The 19,646-nt window shown below is 40.5% G+C and overlaps 1 protein-coding gene across 5 annotated transcripts in view; it reads right to left on the bottom strand.

The window, feature by feature from the left end:
• Nucleotides 1-19,646, bottom strand: part of CORIN (corin, serine peptidase) — a 331,431-nt gene that overhangs the window by 196,290 nt on the left and 115,495 nt on the right. For 4 of the 5 annotated variants that reach the window (XM_075127943.1, XM_075127945.1, XM_075127946.1 and 1 more), the window contains exon 4: nucleotides 14,696-14,930. In XM_075127943.1, coding sequence (XP_074984044.1) covers nucleotides 14,696-14,930 — 235 coding nt within the window. The remainder of the gene's footprint in view (nucleotides 1-14,695; nucleotides 14,931-19,646) is intronic. The other variant, XM_048848400.2, reaches the window with a different exon arrangement.

Here is a 19,646-nt window from a genome sequence, read left to right as displayed (position 1 = left end):
CTTGAAAGGTCTCTTGAAATGTGTGTTAACTACTTATGGTAAACAATCTGTTCCACCTTGTATTTAGCTGTGACCCTCTGAGTTCATTTCCCAGACTTGAAGAAGAGCTCCGGTGAGCTCAGAAGCTTCTCATTCACTAACAGAAGTTGGTCCAATAAAAGATATTACCTCACCTGCCTAATCTCACTAATATCCTGGGAACAACACAGCTACAACACTGCATACAGAAATGCTTTGTGGGAGTAGCTGATGAACAAAAGAAACCATGTTAATTCAGCTTCTTTATCATTTTAAGGGGAAATAATCTTTTTCAAATTAAAAAGACAAATTTGGTGGGGAAACATGTTTCTGTTCCTTCAGTGGGTATTGGATAAGGCCCAAAGTGAGTAAAGCAGATCACCAGCAAAGTGAATACATAAGTTTTATTCAAGAGGAAGGATAATCTAGTAGTTAAGACTCTGAATTTAGGAGATCTAGGTTTAACTCCTAGTTCTGCAACAGACTTCCTGTATGACCAAGTCATATTGCACTGTATCTCAGTTTTCCATCTGTAAAAGAAGATAATACTACTTCCTCTCTTCCATCCTCTGTCTATATTGTCTATTTAGTTTGTAAACTCTTTAGGACAGGGATTGTCTATTAGGATTGTTAAGTATTTGTATAGTGCCTAGCACAACAGCCATGGTCTCAACTGGGGCCTTTAGGCACACGTATAATATAAATAATAGTAATTTCACAAGATTATTTGCAAATACGGTTGATATACAAACAGCTATAGCATGTGGACTATATTACATACATGGATGAACAGCTATATTAAGTATTTCACACTGAGAGCACATTATGGCTATGCTTAATAATTCGCTCTGCCTGCCTATTAGTTTCTAGGTAGAATTGAAGTTGTTGAGTTTGACCTCCTAAGGCCTAAACAATTTGGGACCTACCTACATAAGAGACTGCCTCTCTCCCTGGGAGCTACTTCCACAGAGGAGATCAGTGGAGGCACTTGAGCTATCAGTTCCTGGCTTAGAAGAATAGAGTAGGACCACGACAGCGTGTATTACATATGGGTCCTTGATTTTGCAATTCACTCCCTGCACCTGAGGTCAGAAATAATCCATGCCTTTAGGGCATCCTGCAACACCATTCTACTTCACCTTGTTTTTTAGTGAGGGTGAGAGGCCTTAGTGGCAGGAGTCTTTACAGAGAGCAGGGTTTGGGGTTTTATTTTGACCAGCTGACTGGCTGGTTTGTATTATGAAGGTAGGGATTGATCCATGTTGGACTACTTTAATTCTTATTAGTTTTGTATCTTTTAAATTATATTTAAGCACCTAAGATTTCAAGATAGACTTTTGCTTACAAATCTACATAAATTATGCATTTTATTTTGATATTTCTTGTGATCTTGTGCATTGATGTAAAAACCTATGATTTAGTTACAAATCAGTCCTGACCAACAGCTCTTCCTTCTTACTATAGTACAGTATATGATACAATCTTATAAATTACAGCCTTGTATTTTACAGTATGATGTCACAAACTAATGCTAGCTACCAAGGTCTATGTTGATCTTTGATCTCTGAATGTTTAAATAAAGTTAAAATTTACGCAGGTAAACTGGCTTTAACTAATATTTACATTGTTATAGCATTGTAACCTTGGTGTTACTTTTCCCCATTGACTCTCACATTCATTCTTTCCAGGGCTGTTCAACTGTGACAATTTGAAATAGCTAGATTTAAAAACAAATTGTGAAGTAAGATTAAAAAAATCTTACTGAAACACATCCAGCCAAACTCTGAATCACAAAAGAAAGATAACTTAAAGATACTTTATGAACTCACCTAAAATGACAGTCACAGTCTTCATTGACAGGTCTGTCTGAGTTCTAACTTTCCTTCCCCTCCCCACCAATTTAGACTTTTCTATCTTTCCATTATAGAAAAACCAGCATTAAAAAAGGCTTCGCCTTACCAATGTCACTCTGTGATATGATTCTATGGACCTTTCTACTTTACACAAAACTAGCAGTATAGGTTGATTGTATGCTCAATTGCTGGAAATTGAATAAAATTTTTAAACTGCATTTGATCTTGCTGCTGTATAATGTTTTAAATTGTATCCAGATATATCAAGACAATTTTATTGTTCATATTTATTATTAGAAGTAACAGTATTGTGGTAGTCTATACAGGAGTCCCAGCCCTGGACCTGGAACACATTGTGCCAGATGCTGTGCAAACACACAATTAAAAGATTACCCCTGCCTCAAAGTATTAATAAATAAAGACTATTTTACAAACACAAGAAAAAATTATAGAACATGAAACTAGTAAGTAAACATAGACAGAAAGTAAATTAAAACTACACCCAACCCTCGCTAGAACACAGGATTTGGGATCCATGCACAGTACTGCGTTAACTGCGGGGACCGCGTTAAAATGAATTGCAATTAAAGTAATTAAATTTGGGATCCATGGCCACGACTGTGTTATATGCAAATTCGCACTATGTAGACGCGCATTCTAGTGAGGGTCTGGTGTATGTAATAATGACACATTGGATGCCAGCGATTAATGGCTGCACATTTCATTCTGGCTGGTTCTCATGAAATGTACAATCTGTCAGAACTTTACCATCATGGTTTAAACTGTCACCAGAAACTATAAAATATGTATAAGAATAAACAGTAACTGTGATCGTTTTATGTATTTCTTTTAATTCTTTCAATTGTGTAAAGAGCATTTTTTAAAGCATGCTTTCAGCTCTAGTCAACTTTACAATAAGCTAAAAACACTATCATTTTAAAAAAATCAATTCCTCAGTGATTTTTCTGCTTCTTCAGACCTCTTATGTGTATCTCACCTTCCTCAAATTCCTCTGTTCAATTTCCCTTCCCAACTCAGCCTCTACCTTCTTCCCATTCTTCTTTCAACATCTCCAGAATGACTTCCCCATATTGCTCAAAGAGCTTTTCATATCAACATATTAGAAGTGGCCCTTCCCTGCCACTCCAGAAACACTGATAGGTTTCAGTTTTGTATTTCTTAGGCATAACATTTCACCCGACTGACTGAGTAGAGGAGTTTAGTTTTGTTTTTCAACTATCTAATCATATATTTTAGCTGTCTATCTTGCACAGTTGCCAAGACTGTATTCTTTTTATGAAAAATATAATCCATTTATTCTAAGTCATTCTGATTTTTTTGGACCCTTATGATACTGAATTTAAATAGTCTTTTAAACTTATAATCAATTTTTTTAAAAAAAGCATGTTACATTGACACCAGAAAAGTTTGTAGATATTACCAGATGAAGAATAACGAACAATCCAGAGGTTTTTACTGCTTTCTAACCTTTGACCAATGGCAGAAGAAGTAGCTGAGATTGGTGGAAATGAATAATCATGTATTTCAGATTTGGAAGCATTATTTTATCCAAGACTTTACACTCTGCTAGGTAGCACCACTGGGTAACAGGGGCAAATACATCCCTTTTTTGAAAGTCTCCAGATAAAAGGTGGAGCTGACACAATTGCATGAGTGTAATCTACTGTACCTTGGTGTTACCCTTGATCAGACGCTGAGCTATCAACAACATTTTGACAACACCAAAAAGAAGATAAAAACAGGGATTAACATTAACCAGAAGCTTGCTGACATGTGATACATGCATGCTTCGAATGTCAGTTCAAGTCCTGGTCTTGCCAACGGCAAAGTGGTATGCACCAGTTTGGTTCAAAAGCTCCCACACCAGTCTTGCTGACACTGAAATCAGTGCCATACTCAGGATTCTTAGCGACTCTCTTAAATCAACACCAATCCCGTGGCTCTCAGTTTTGGTGGACATTGGGCCAGCCAACATTCAGATGAGAAGCTGCTGTGCTTCCACAGTGCAATAAGAGCCTGGCTGCTCCAGACCTGTCACTACATCAAGACCTCAATCCACTGCAACTCTCCCAATTCAAATCCAGGAATCCTTTCTTGATCCACACATCAATGCTGCAGGCCAACAGAAAGGACGCAGCACTCAATGGCTCAAATAGCGGGCCACTTGTGACATCCCAAACAAACACCTGAGTGAAGATCCAAGGAAAGAAGTCCTGGGATTCTTCCTTTCCCATAGGCAGTGGACTGCACTCAACCACGTTCAGAAAATGCACGGAAGATGTGGCTATTTCTTCCACAAATGAAAAAAATCAAAGAATCATCAAATTGTGACTGTGGTGAGGTACAAACCATGTGACACATCTGTGACATTGCACTCCATATATTTTATGGAAATATGCTCATGAGTGTGAATATGATGCAACTGGAATATGCTTTATGCAAAAGGTCTCTTGTAAGGTATCATAACAAAGGTTATAAACTACTGAATATATTCCTCCTATTTGTATGCATGTATCATTCTTGTATCTGAAGCTAGAAATATAAAGTATAACTCTGAGGTCCTATTGTGATTATGCAAAGTATGGGCCATTAATGGTGGTTTAGAATCTCAATGGCTCCCACTGACTAGGACAATTGGTTGTAAATGGTTTATTTATCTGAAAACCTTCCTGTGTATGTGTGGGCCGACCCAGGAAGAATGGAGACTAGAGGTCTTACAGTGACATGTGACCATGTCACATGATAGTGGAATCCATCTTAATCCTTGTACTTTTCCATTGATAAGGAGGGGGTGGGGATAGGCACAGACAAAAGATTTCTGCCTTGTGCAAAAGCTATAAAAGGGGATGGAGCAGCACAAAAGGTGCTGCCAATCATGAGAAAACCCCTGCTTACCACCTGAGATGTCTGCTGGAACTAACAAGGACTGCACCAGAGGATAGGATTGGCCCCACAGTAGGAAGGAGTCTAGTCTGTGAAAGAAGCTTATTGGAACATCTCTGAGGGTGAGGTATTACCTGTAATTAGTTTCTTAATGTATTAGGCTTAGACTTGTGTGTTTTTTGCTTTATGTTGCTGGTGACTTACTTTGTTCTGGCTGTTATTACATGAAACCACTTAAATCCTACCTTTTATACTTAATAAAATCATTTTTGTTTATTGAAAAACTCAGAGTAAGTGATTACTACCTGGGGGAGCAAACAGCTCTACATATCTCTCTATCAGTGTTATAGAGGGCAGACAATTTATGAGTTTTTCAGACTCACTGCTTCCCAGGATAGTCCCCCCTCCTGGAAATTTGGCCTACATTCTTTGTTCCTAAATGCATACATTTACATTTGGCTGTATTAAAAGACATTTTGTTTGCTTGCGCCCGGTTTACAAAGCAATCCAGATCACTCTGAATCAGTGGCCTGTCCTCTTCATTATCTACCACTCCCCCAATTTTTGTCTCATCTGCAAACTTAATCAGTGATGATTTTATGTTTTCTTCCTCGTCACTGATAAAAATGTTAAAAAACATAGGGCAAGAACCAATCCCTGTGGGACCCTTGTGCAAACATACCCATTCGATAATGATTTCCCATTCACAGTTGCATTTTGAGACCTATCAGTTAGCCAGTTTTTAATCCATTTATTGTGTGCCATGCTCATTTTATATTGTTTGGTTTTTTAATCAAAATGTGCGATACCAAGTCATGAAACAATGACAATTTTATCAATGCATTTTCTTCCATGCTCTTTAAACTCCTTCTAGAACTTATTTGATATCATCACTTTTATGTGGTAGGAAGTTGCACATTGTCTAGTATAATTATTTCAAGTATTTGTTTACATTTTTCACAGGCTTTTTAATGTCTTAGGAAGTCATTTAAGGGGCTCAAATAATCTAAAATCTGATTTTGCTACATTTTATTTCTTATTTGCTTGAAATACTGCAAGAATACTAAATCTCTTGTTATTTTCACCTCACATATAGCTACCTATGGCATTAAAATATATGAAGTAAACACAAATATAAATACCAATATTTGGGTGGGGGTTTCAGGTTATGCATCCAATGAACCATTTGAATGATGTCTTATTAATTAATGGAAAATTTAATGCAGTCTTATTTTAAAAACTAAATCTTATAAGAAATCTAGTCTCAAAGTTTTACATCTTAAATGACCTTGGCTTCTGATAGATCAGATCTAAAAGATATCTCTCTATCTGCAAGTAAGCAGAGGATCTGCAAGATAAATTATCTACCAGATACCCACTTAAAAGGTTGATTCATATAAAGCAACCAAAAATAACCCCCAAAGAAAGATTACTGAGAATTAGGAGTTGGATTTGGGTGACACATTTAGGTTTGGAAAACCAGCAATATTTTTTGACAGGCCACCATTTCAATTCCTCCCTGCTACTCCACAATCTGTCAGCATCCATCTCTGTTGACACCGCTGCCATGAGAAGTAGATAGCTGCTAAGGTTTCTCTTTTTTTAGCAGAATCTTATGTAGCCCTTTATGATTTATGCACATTCTGCCTCCCCAGCCTAATGGGAACATGTAGTACATCCCTCCAGATATATATCAGTAAAATGAAAATCAAACCCCCTGCACTACATTGACAGTAGGAACAGGAGAAAACTGTGGCCACGGAAAAATTGCTTATCTTTCAAGTTTTTGGTCTCTATTCAAATGTGGCAATAACCTGAAAATACTAAAGTTTTTTCCTAATTTTTATATTTTAATTGCCAAGACATAACTGTTATAGTGTAAATAGATTAGCTACTGCTATGTTATCCCATGCCTCATCTACCTGGGAGGTTTAGTTCTCGCACAGTTGATGCATACTGATTGGTGTGCAATATGTAAGCTGCACCAGTAGCATACACACTGGATGACTGTGGCCTCTTTCAATTTTCATCACTGTGTACGCATGGGAAGGTCTTGGTATATACTATGTGCATGGCATTCTGGGAGGGTATCCCATGATCTCTGCTTTGCTGCTGAGCAGTGTGTGGTCTGCAATTTTTCCTGCTGTGTATTGTGGGATGCATAGCAGAAGCCAGTGGAAGTCTAGGAAAACAGTGTTTCTGGGCTCAGGAAACCAATGTCAATTGCTGGGAAAGGGTCATTCTGCAGAACTGGGATGACCAGCACTGGAGGGACAATTTCAGAATGGGGAAGGCAACATTTTTTGAGATCTGTGCTGAACTAGCTCTGGAGCTGCAGGGGCAGTGTATCAACATGAGGTGCTCTGTACTTGAGGACAAATGGGTTGCCATTACCATCTGGAAGCTGGCCACCCCTGAATGTTAACAGACCAGAGCCAAACAATTTGGCATCAATTGTTGAGGCTATTGCCATACAGGGGTGTGATGCCATACATAAGGTACTGTTGCACCAGGTTATAAACCTTATTAATGTTCAGGAGATGGTTGATGGCTTAGTAAGCATGGGGTTCCCAAACTGTATTGGGGAAACTGGCATGATCCATCTGTCTATTGCTTGCCCCCAACAGCAGGGTTCGGAGTTTATAAACAGAGAGGGGTCTTTCTCCATTGTGTTCCATGGTTGATTGCCATGGTAGATTCACAAACATAAATGCAGGGTGGTGTGGAGAATCCATGATGCTAGCATCTTTCAGAACTCAGCTCTGTGTACCTTAATGAATAATTAAGTTGTCATGGGATAAGAGGGAAGATCCTTTCATGGATTGAGAACTGGTTAAAAGACAGGGAACAAAGGGTAGGAATAAATAGTAAATTTTCAGAATGGAGAGGGGTAACTAGTGGTGTTCCCCAAGGGTCAGTCCTAGGCCCAATCCTATTCAACCTATTCATAAATGATCTGGAGAAAGGGATAAACAGCAAGGTGGCAAAGTTTGCAGATGATACTAACTGCTCAAGATAGTTAAGACCAAAGCAGACTGTGAAGAACTTCAAAAAGATCTCACAAAACTAAGTAATTGGGCAACAAAATGGCAAATGAGATTTAGTGTGGATAAATGTAAAGTAATGCACATTGGCAAAAATAACCCCAACTATACATACAATATGATGGGGGCTAATTTAGCTACAACCAAACAGGAGAAATCTTGGAGTCATCGTGGATAGTTCTCTGAAGACAGTCACGCAGTGTGCAGCAGCAGTCAAAAAAGCAAATGGGATGTTAGGAATCATTTAAAAAGGGATAGAGAATAAAATGGAGAATATCTGATTGCCCTTATATAAATCCATGGTACTCCCACATCTTGAATACTGTGTACAGATGTGGTCCCCTCATCTCAAAAAAAATATACAGGCATTAGAAAAGGTTCAGAAAAGGGCAACTAAAATGATTAGGGATTTGGAACGGGTCCCATATGAGGAGAGAATAAAGAGGCTAGGCCTTTTCATCTTGGAAAAGAGAAGACTAAGGGGGGATATGATAGAGGTATATAAAATCATGAGTGGTGTGGAGAAAGTGAATAAGGAAAAGTTATTTACTTGTTCCCATAATATAAGAACTAGGGGCCACCAAATGAAATTAATGGGTAGCAGATTTAAAACAAATAAAAGGAAGTTCTTCTTCACTCAGCGTACAGCCAACATGTGGGAACTCTTTGCCTGAGGAGATTGTGAAGCCTAGGACTATAACAGGGTTTAAAAGAGAACTAGATAAATTCATGGAGGTTAAGTCCATTAATGGCTGTTAACTAGGATGGGTAAGGAATGGTGTCCCTAGCCTCCATTTGTCAGAGGGTGGAGATGGATGGCAGGAGAGAGATCACTAGATCTTTACCTGTAAGGTTCACTCCCTCTGGGGCACCTGGCATTGGCCACTGACGGTAGACAGGATACTGGGCTGGATGAACCTTTGGTCTGACACAGTATGGCCATTCTTATGTTCTTATGAGACTTTTCCCCCATGATTACTATGGACATTAATCATGTGGAGAGTACACTAGTTATCCTGAAACACTCATCTTATAATTTGCTTCTCTAGCTAATTAAGCAATTCACAAGGCACTTGAACAGAAGAAAGGAACTGTTTAAGTCAGTGGCCTCAATAGTTGCAGAATGACAGTGGAGCACGCATTTGGCCATCTTTGAGTCTCAGGCCTCAAAATATGCAGCTATACATCCACGTTATCCCAGGGAAGAGGGTTGGTGAATGGATTAAGATCATTGCAGTGTCTTTTATGGGGTGATAATCTGGCACATTGTGGCATTCCTTATTTTATTTTGTGATTGTAAAATCCTATAACATGCAAAATTTATTCATTTATTTATGATTACAGATTATTTATGAATGAATTTAATGGTTTTGTTATTAAACAACAATTTTATATAACAACCACAAATAAACCTTTAATTAAAACAACAATTAAACACTGCAGCAGAGGGCACAACAAAAGAATGTGGGTGGGGGGAGGTCTCCAGTTCATAGGTGAGTTTATGCCTTGCCTCTACATCTTCTTGTTCTTCTCTCTCCTGGTGTAGAGTGTGGGGTCTTGAAAGAGCTGGGCTTGCATGTGCAATTGTTCTCGCTACCCTGAGCTTGGGCCAGGGAGTGGACTGGCATCTGGGAGCATGGCTACAGGGGTACAGAGGGGAACACATGAGGGTATTCCCAGTACCCTGTAGTGTCCGGGGCACTACATTGTCTGCAGCAAATCATTCTGCATCTGTATTGCCTCCAGAGGCTGCTTTTACATGTCCCTGTCTTTCTCTACAGTGTTTTTTGCCATGGCAATGCTGTCTCTGGCCACTTCAACAATCCTCTCTGGAGGGCTTCCTGTCTTTTTCCCTCTGTGACCCCAAATACAACCTCCAGCTCTCTCTAATGTTTTCAGTTTGGGGGCGGGGGTGTGTCAGAAATGTGGTCTGCAAACATTTCATCCTGACTTCTCCATTTCTTCCTCTTCAAGTTAGCCAGCCACTCAACTGTTGATGAAGACCCTGTCCTTAAGGGTCTGGCTGCTGCAGGTGCCATAGAATAGGAGAGTAGGGGGAAAAACAAGCAGTTATTGTTCATATTCCAGAGAGGATAGAATAGCATTTTTAAACATGTATTTCTCATTTCCCCTCCCTGAGATTCTTTTCCAGACTTAAAGGGACCTCAGAGATGATCAGTGGCGTGTGCATGGAGGCTTGATTGGGAATTTCTGGGTGTGCATATATGCTGTGTGGATTTGCAGTTGTGCTTTACAAGATACAGATGGTTAGGAATTATATTCCCAGTTTGGCTTTGCAGTTTAGGCAGTGCCTTGGAGGTGATTTTATGGTATCAGAGGGACTAATAAGGGCCATCTGGGAGAGAACGGGAAAGTAATCCCCTCTATATCCACTTTAGGTGCCCTGGCTCTCAATAATGTTACACTGAGGCAGGTGATAAGGAGACAGAGAATGGTGTTATTCCAAAAGGCAGAGGGCAGACCAGTGAGTTATGCTGTGAAGTTATTCACCAAGATGGTCCCCCCAGAAGTGCTGCAGGAGTAGAAGGGAGTTGTGTGCTTTGCCAGAAGCAAGGAGTGCAGCTATTCCACAGAATGTTTGGACCAAACCTGTGCTATTTCTTAGTATTAGATTCTGCTTTATCTTCCCTGCAGACATGCTGAAAGTGCACAGAGAAACAAATAAGGCTTCAGAAAATCAGTGCAGAACCATAACTGCTCCCATTCTTTTTCTATGTGAGCCTGTGAAAAGCCATTAAGAGCTGCATGGCTATGCTATCCCTAAGGTAAACTTCTTATCCTATATGAATGCATCTTACAGGACACATATACCTCAGCAGGGAGCTGTAGTCTTTGTACCTTTATGGGCATACAATGCCCATGTCTACCTCATGTAAACTGAAAACACTAACTAAACTTTTTTTCCCTGTCACCACTGTCTCCATAACCTGTTGAATTTCATGCACAACTGAATGTTTTCATTATTTGGGTATGCTGCCATGAGGGGAGGAGAAGAATGGTGGGACAGAGGTGACAATTGTGCCATGCTGCTGGCTATTATTTTGAGCAGGCAGCTTTATTTTGTTGGGGGGGGGGGGGCACAGGGCCATGCATTCACTGAGCAGGACAGATGCAGGGAGAGAAAAGGAAACTAGGTAGATTGGTATGTGCCTTCCGTGCCACAAGTCCCTGCTTGCAGCTTCCTGAACAGGCCAGTGTTCCTGTCAGGGTTCTCTCCCCACTCTGAACTCTAGAGTACAGATGTGGGGACCCGCATGAGAGACCCCGTAAGCTTATTTCTACCATCTTACCCCCTTTCCTGGGGAGGCTTGAGAATAAACAAGATGAGCACAGACCAACCTTGGGTTTTTTTAGGACACTAAAAAAAAACCCAATCAGATTCTAAAAGAAACAGAACTTTATTATAAAGAAAAAAGGTAAAAGAATCACCTCTATAAAATTAGAATGGAAGATAATCTTACAGGGCAATCAGATTCAAAAACACAGAGGATTTCCCTCTGGGCCAAACTTTAAAGTTACAAAAAGAAAACTAGGAATACACCTTCCTCTCAGGACAGAAAAAATCACAAGCCAAAACAAAAATAAGCTTCCCTTGCTCGTACTTACTAATTCTAATGGAGTTAGATTGCTTGCTTCCTTGATCTGTGTCTGGCAAGCACACAGAACAGACAGACCAAAACCTTTCCCGCCTTCTCCCGCCCCCAGATTTGAAAGTGTCTTGTCCCCTTATTGGTCCTTTTGGTCAGGTGCCAGCCAGGTTACCTGAGCTTCTTAACCCTTTACAGGTAAAAGGATTTTGTGCCTCTGGCCAGGAGGGATTTTATAGTACTGGATACAGGAAGGTTGTTACCCTTCCCTTTATATTTATGACAGTCCCAAAAGATTCATGCATCATGCACCTTTCCAGACCAGCCTGCATTAATGTCCATGAAATGCCCACAGTGATCCACAAGCACCTGGAGAACCACTGGGAAATACCCCTTCTGATTAATGTACTTGGTGGCTAGGAGGTCTGGTGCCAGAATTGGAATGTGTGTGCAATCTATCGCCCCTCCGCAGTTCGGGAAGCCCATTTGTGCAAAGCCATCCACAATGTCACACACATTGCCAAGAGTCACCGTCTTTCGGAGCAGGATGCGATTGATGGCCCTGCAGACTTCCATCAACTTGAGTCCAACGGTTGATTTTCCCACTCCAAACTGGTTAGCAAGTGATCGGCAGCAGTCTGGAGTAGCCAGCTTCCACAGTGCAATCTCCATGCGCTTCTCCAATGGCAGGGCAGCTCTCAGTCTCGTGTCCTTGCGCCACAGGGCTGGGGCGAGCTCATCACACAGTCCCATGAATGTGACTTTCCTCACCCAAAATTCTACAGCCACTGCTCATCATCCCAGAGGTGCATCACGATGTGATTCACTGTTCAGTGCTTGTTTCCTGAGCCCAAAAGCGGCGTTCCACTGTGGTCAGAACCTCCGTGAATGCCACAAACAATCTCGTGTCGTAGCTACTATGTGTGGTGAGATCAATGTCACACTGCTCTTGCCTTGTAGTTTAAGGAATAACTCCACTGCCATTCATGACGTGTTGGTCAGAGCGAGCAGCATACTGGTCAACAGTTCGGGATCCATTCCTGCACCCCGAAGAGGCAGGGTGAGCAATACACAAACCATTGAAAGACGGCGCCAAATGCAGACAGAAGCACTGGGATTGCTGGGATGCAAAATAATGCATCAAAGGGCACTGGAACAGGACCCAGGATACCCCATGAACCCTTCCGCCTTCCCACAACTCTTAGCAGCAGAAGAGAAAGAGGTGCTCTGTGGGATAGCTGCCCAGAATGCAAAGCTCCGAATACTGCTGCAAGTGTGACCATGCTATTGCGCAGGCAGCTGACAGTGTGAACACACAACCGCAGTTTCTCTTCAGCGTTCTCTGAGCAGCGCTGTAACTCCCAGCGCTGTAACTCTGCCATCATAGACATGCCTTTAAGTTAGTGCAGGCTAAATCACGCACGTAGAAAAGCCCCCAATCTTACAGAAAGCTGTCTTCAGACAAAGAATAACGTGTGAATTTATTCTCCTTCCACTCCATCCACCTCATTGAGTTACGAACTTTGCACCCCTCTCCCATCCCATTCACTCTCAGAAAGGGGTGTGAACTTCAAATCCTAAATGGAACATTTAAAAGTGACCTGCAAACATGTTGTTTTAGTTGGGTTTGTGCCCTTTTTCACTTCTTTATAACATTATAAAGAGGATTTTTTTCTACTTGTTAAACGTTATCAGAAAAGTTAAACATAGCCTTCCCTGGTATTGCTGGATGATTTTTTGTGGGGGAAGGAGTGTCAGAGGTGTATCCTCCGAACTCTCACTCCTTAAGTGGAGGAACAGGAATGCGGAATCTTTAACCAAGTGCTGGTCTGCTGTGGCAGCGCTTTAACGTGGCTTGTGTGGTCATGGCAGAGCACTGGAAGAGAGCTCTCCCAGCACTCTAAAAAAACCACCTCCATGAGGGGCATAGCTCCCAGTGCTGGTACACTGTCTACACTGGCAATTTACAGCGCTGAAACTTGCTGTGCTAAGGGGGGTGTTTTTTCACACCCCTGAGCAAGAAAGCTGCAGCGCTGTAAATTGCCAGTGTAGACAAGCACTCAATTGCCTAATGAATGCTTGAGTGAAAGGATGTTTGAGGGCTTGTCTACACTGGCAATTTACAGCGCTGAAACTTGCTGTGCTAAGGGGGGTGTTTTTTCACACAAGTTGCAGCGCTGTAAATTGCCAGTGTAGGCAAGCCCTCAGACATCCTTTCACTCAAGCATTCATTAGGCAATTAAGTTAAATAGGTGTTAACAAAAACCAAAGAGTTTTAAACTCTCTGACAAAACATCCTATCCCTTCTCAACTGTTGGGCTTTCAGACTCTTGGTACAAAGACCTGAATTTCAAATGGAAAAAAACAGGAGTAAGAAACGTGGTTTGTGGTTTTGGTTTGTTTGTTTGTTTTTTAGTTTAAAAAGGAAAACTAAAACAACTTTGCAGACCTTCTGTATTTATCAAAAACAAAAAAGGCACCAGCCTATTTCCCCCTTTATGTCACTTTTAATTTTCAACATTATTAAACATGAATGATCTCATTATTTTCCTTTAAAAAAGGAAAGTCAGTACAAAATTACATGAATGGGACATTAAAGTTGCATAATTAATTGTAAAAATCAGGACATGCTATTGCTGAAGTTCCTAAAAATAATATTAACTCAGGACCGTTCCATACATGCTGCTAAATAAACTATACACTATAAAATACACAAGACATAAATATATTTATCTTATTTTTCTTAAATTAGTAGAATAGAAAACACTACGAACGTAGTACATGGCTGAGTTACTGTTGCATTAGAAACCGTAAATTTTGTTTACCCTGACTTGTTTATTACATTTTACTTTGATTATTCATAACATTTTATGCATTTAATTACATATTACATATATGTAATACGTATGTTTTTAAAATATATTCATATATCACTCCATTTGGGCACATGACCACTAGATAGGCTTCCCTTACTATATCTTTTTCATTGATTGTGCTAAGAAAGCAACCCCTGACTGCATTGCAGTTCTGTTCTAACTTGTGGCACAAATTATTCAAACTATTATAATGACACTAATTAATTTCTTCCCAGCAAAAATACTAAGCTTGTTCTAACAGAAGAGCTTGAAGACAGTTTAGTAAGGCAGAAATGCTGGGGGGGATAGCTTTGACTAGCAGGATTTTTGCAATGAAAAGGCCATAGGCTTAGCTCAGGACTGTTTTGTTCTGATTAGATATGCAGTATTATGCTACAATTGGCTCTACTCACTGACTGATTTTAGTTCCCAAATACCTGTCATCACCATCACTGATGCACTCAGGAAGAGCAAGGCTACAGCCGAATAGCATGATGTGTTGATAGCAGCTGAGTCGGTTGAGATAACTGAAGAACTTGAGGAACTTTTCCATTTCAATGCTTTTGACAATGGAAAGAACTGATGTTAGAGTGGTGTGGTTATATGGCAGCATTTGGCACTGGCTGTAGGTGATATTTATGCAGGCACCTGTGAAATCAAAACAGTTAAATTTAGAACATATGAACCAATTAAAATCTTATATGGTGACAGTAAGTATCTGCTGAATTGAATAGTTAACTTTAAACACTATCACTTCACACCATGAAAGAGGAGCATTTTCTTAGTGCTTGAAGAACCTGGAGAAGTTTGGGGTTTAGTTTGGATATGCAGCCAAAAGTTTGGCTTTCACATTTATCTGAACCTCTTGGTTCTTCAAAACTGGATTGGAAACTATATATAACAGGCTCCCTCATGAGTTTTACGTTAAAGTTAGGATAGACAGACCATGAGAATACCCTCTTGTGGTATTTTTACATAAACTGTTCTGGCTGAAAGAGGGAAGGAAGCAGAAGAGATCAATTAAGGCTAGTTGGGCCCTCCACAAGCTTCTCCTGTCCTCTTTTTATTTTATCCAGATTGGTTCTCCCATCCCTAATTTTTCTGCAATACACTGAAGGCTCTCAGAGGACCACAGAAGACCTAGTAAAAATCAAGGGATAAAATCTTGGACCCATTGAGTCAATGGCAAGACTCCCATTGACTTATTTGGGCCGCAGTTTCACCCAAGGGTTTTTAACATTTCCTCTCCTCTGCATACTGCTAATGAAAGTAAGAGTAAAACACTGACTTGAGGGAGGCATAGTACAGGTGGGCATTACACAAGCCTTCCCATACCACTGCACAGGAGTGCACACCACTCTTGATCTTCAATTCCCTGTTAGTCCCATGCTGAGCACCTTTTGGCATATAGAGTGCCAAGTCTATTTGCACAGAGCCAAATTTTTTCAGAAGAATTTAGGGTCAGATTTTCAAGTGCTCGGTGCCCTTAAACAAAGGCAATTTTTCAGAAAAGCACATAAATAAAGGCCAGATTTTCAAAGGTGATCAGCACCCAGTTGCTCCCATTGAGACACCTCTGGACAGATTTTCAAAACATCTCTATATTCAATATATTTAGCTCTTCTGAAAATCTGGCCGCTTATTTTGATGCCTATTTTGGGCCCAAAAGTGAAATGCTTGCAAGTGCATGGAATTTTTTAAAAAACATCATAACAGAGTCTCAAATATGGATATGATGTAATCAGTCAAACATCTAGCTTGGTGGTCAGGGCCACCATACCAGACAGTTTAATGTATTTTACTGAACATGTGTAAAAGTATTTTGGACATCCTGAGAAGTGCCCCAATAGCCTATTAATCTTAGCCTGGCATGACTAATTGCTATTAGAATCTGGCTCCTTAATTTTACATTTCTTTAAAAAAAATTTTTTTAATCTTATTTTAGAGAAGGATTTATTGAGCCTATCCTTCCACTAAGAAAAATAGTTTCTAGTAGAGGACTAATGAAAATATTAGGGAAAAGCTTATAAACTCCTTCTCTATTATTTTGAATGTTTGTTCTTATATTCTCTTTTTGTATATACTTCAGTTCCTGTATTCATCAGATCCTTTCCTCTGTGAGCCCAGTTACACTTTTCAGCAGCGGTGTAGGGCCCAACAGCCACTTTCAACTCAGTTTCTATTGCAAAAAATGATTTGGGGGTAAACAGCACCAAGTGAATTAAAATCAGGTGACGGGCCATGGACTGGTGCTAAACTATAGTCAATGATGCTGAGCTCATCTGAGGAAAGCAGCTCCTTAAATCTGCTCCTAGATCAGTTTTTTAAAGCAATGTGCAGTTCAAAGAAGTCTGGCTACCTCTGGAAAACTGCAGTTCTCTGAGGCCAGGCTCTGAGCGGAAACAGCAGCTGTGCTTTAAATTGCCACCAGGAGGAGCACTTGCCATTAAATATAAGGGGCAAAGAGATTTTACTTTTTCTTTTGGTAATGAAATATTCCAGCTGCACAGATGGTAGTCAGTGCACAGCAGTGATATCATCCAAAAGGCCCAAATGGCTGGAAGAATTTGACTTTGGATAATCAGTGTCCATAGCCATACTCTGTTTATATCATATCTAGTTTGGTAGAATTTAAGGCAGTCAGGCTGGGGTGGGTAGGGAATCATATTTTTCAATTTTCAAATCATTTGGAATCTCCATGTTTTTACTGGTTGAGGTTTTCAGATAAGCTTTCCCACAACCATTATGATTCATTATTTCACTTGCATGCTGCAGTTGTGTACTTGATCTAGTGGGTGGCCAAACAGAATTAAGTCTCTCCACATCTGCTACTGACAAAGGGCTTGTCTTCATTGGCAATTTACAGCGCTGCAACTTTCTTGCTCAGGGGTGTGAAAAAACATCCCCCTGAACGCAGCAAGTTTCAGTGCTGTAAAGCAGTGTAGACAATGCACCAGCGCTGGGAGCTGCGCCCCTTGTGAAGGTGGGTTTTTTAGAGCGCTCGCAGAGCTCTCTCCCAGCGCTCCGCTGCGACCACACAAGGCACGTTAAAGCGCTGCCATGGCAGCGCTTTAGCATTGCCAGTGTAGACTAGCCCCGAGTTATTATTTATTACTGATATTATAATAGTGCCCAAAGGTGTCTATCAGGACTGAAGACCTATTTTTCAAGGTGCTGTACCAATAGAAAAGCATGGTCCCTGCTCCTAAGAACTTAAAGGAAAAATGACTTCTGTTCTCAAACAGAGGCAGACAATGAGGTGGTGGAAGGAGAGAGAAAAAGAACACTGTAAATCTGTTGGCCTGCAGCTGCTTGAAATAATTTTTTTCCCTAAGATCCAAATTTTGCCTTCAAACACCAGTAAGAAATACAATGTACACCTCCATCAGATACAGATTTTGTAAAGATTATGATTCAGAAAAAGCAGATTGCATAGGGTTCCTCAGCTTCTCAAAGAACTAGAGAATGTTCTGTAGGAATCTATGCTGGACTGGCAGCAGGATGGACTCAATGAGTCTTCCCCGTCTCTAATGTCTATGTGTACTGCTCTCTTCTTTGACGCTACTCCAGTGTTTTTCCTAAGGAATTACTTTAGACCACAGTTTTGTAACGAATGTCAAGTAGCAGGAAAAACCACTTAAAAACTCACAAGAGAAAACATTTATTTAATCAGGAATTGGGACTTCAATCAAAAGCATTATATTTTTTTGTTTGGAAAAACCCGTTCATAATAGGCAATAATTTTAAAACTAAAGGGATAAACTCAAAGTAATTAAATCAAAACTTCCTACCAACAAATAGACACCGAATTAAATAAGAACATAGTAAACCCCAAATTTTATTAATAAATCCACCACTGAGTTGCCACAATAACAAATGACAAAACATGATATCCCATATAAAGTCTAAATCCACCTTACAAACTCAAACTTTTAACATAATACCAGGTGAATCTGACTAACACTACAACATACTAATACCAAACACACTACAAATCAATTGTAGAATGAACCAGAGATGGGAAAAAATCAGGTATGGGTACAGCAGAAGCCTCAATCCAATAAGAACATAAGATCGGCCATATTGGGTCAGACCAAAGGTCCCTCTAGCCCAGTATCCTGTCTTCTGACAGTGGACAATGTCAGGTGCCCCAGAGGGAATGAACAGAACAGGTAATCACGGAATCATAGGACTGGAAGAGACCTCAAGAGCTCATCTAGTCTAGTCACCTGCACTCATGGCAGGACTAAGTATTATCTAGACCATACCTGACAGAAATGTTTCTAACCTGCTCTTAAAAATCTCCAATGATGGAGATTCTACAACCTCCCTAGGCAATTTATTCCGGCACTCAACCACCCTGACAGTGCGGAAGTTTTTCCTGATGTCCAACATAAACCTCCCTTGCTCCAATTTAAGGCCATTGCTTTTTATCCTATCGTCAGAGATTAAGAATAACAACTTTTTCTCCCTCCTCCTTGTAACAACCTTTTATATACTTGAAAACTATTATCATGTCCCCTCTCAGTCTTCATTTTTCCAGACTAAACAAGCCCAATTTTTCCAATCTTCCTTCATAGATCATGTTTTCTAGACCTTTAATCGTTGTGTTTTTGTTTTTTTGACTAGAATAGAATATTAGGGTTGGAAGAGCCCTCAGAAGGTCATCTAGTCCAATCACCTGCTCAAAGCAGGACCAACACCCACTAAATCATCCCAGCCAGGGTTTTATTAAGCCAGGCCTTAAAAACCTCTAAGGATGCAGATTACACCACCGCTCTAGGTAAACCATTCCAGTGCTTTTACCACCCTCCTAGTGAAATAGTGTTTCCTAATACCCAAACTAGACCTCCCCCACTGCAGCTTGAGACCATTGCTTCTTGTTCTGTCATCTGCCACCACTGAGAACAGCCTAGCTCCATCCTCTTTGGAACCTCCTTCACGTAGTTGAAGGCTGCTATCAAATCCCCCCTCACTCTTCTCTTCTGCAGACTAAATAACCCCAGTTCCCTCAGCCTCTCCTCATAAGTCATGTGCTCCAGCCCCCTAATCATTTTCATTGCTCTCCGCTGGACTCTCTCCGATTTGTCCATATCCCTTCTGTAGTGGGGGGACCAAAACTGGACGCAATACTCGGGGTGTGGCCTCCCCAGTGCTGAATAGAGGGGAATAATCACTTCCCTCAATCTGCTGGGAATGCTCCTACTAATACAGCCCAATATGCCGTTGGCCTTCTTGGCAATAAAGGCACACTGCTGATGCATATCCAGCTTCTTGTCCACTGTAATCCCCAGGTCCTTTTCTGCAGAACTGCTGCTTAGCCAATCAGTCCCCAGCCTGTAGCAGTGCATGGGATTCTTCCTT

This window comes from Caretta caretta, chromosome 4, assembly GCF_965140235.1.
Source record: "Caretta caretta isolate rCarCar2 chromosome 4, rCarCar1.hap1, whole genome shotgun sequence".
Lineage (NCBI taxonomy): Eukaryota > Metazoa > Chordata > Testudines > Cheloniidae > Caretta > Caretta caretta.
The sequence above is the reverse complement of the archived record's forward strand: the minus strand, read 5'-3'. Positions and strand labels throughout refer to the sequence as shown.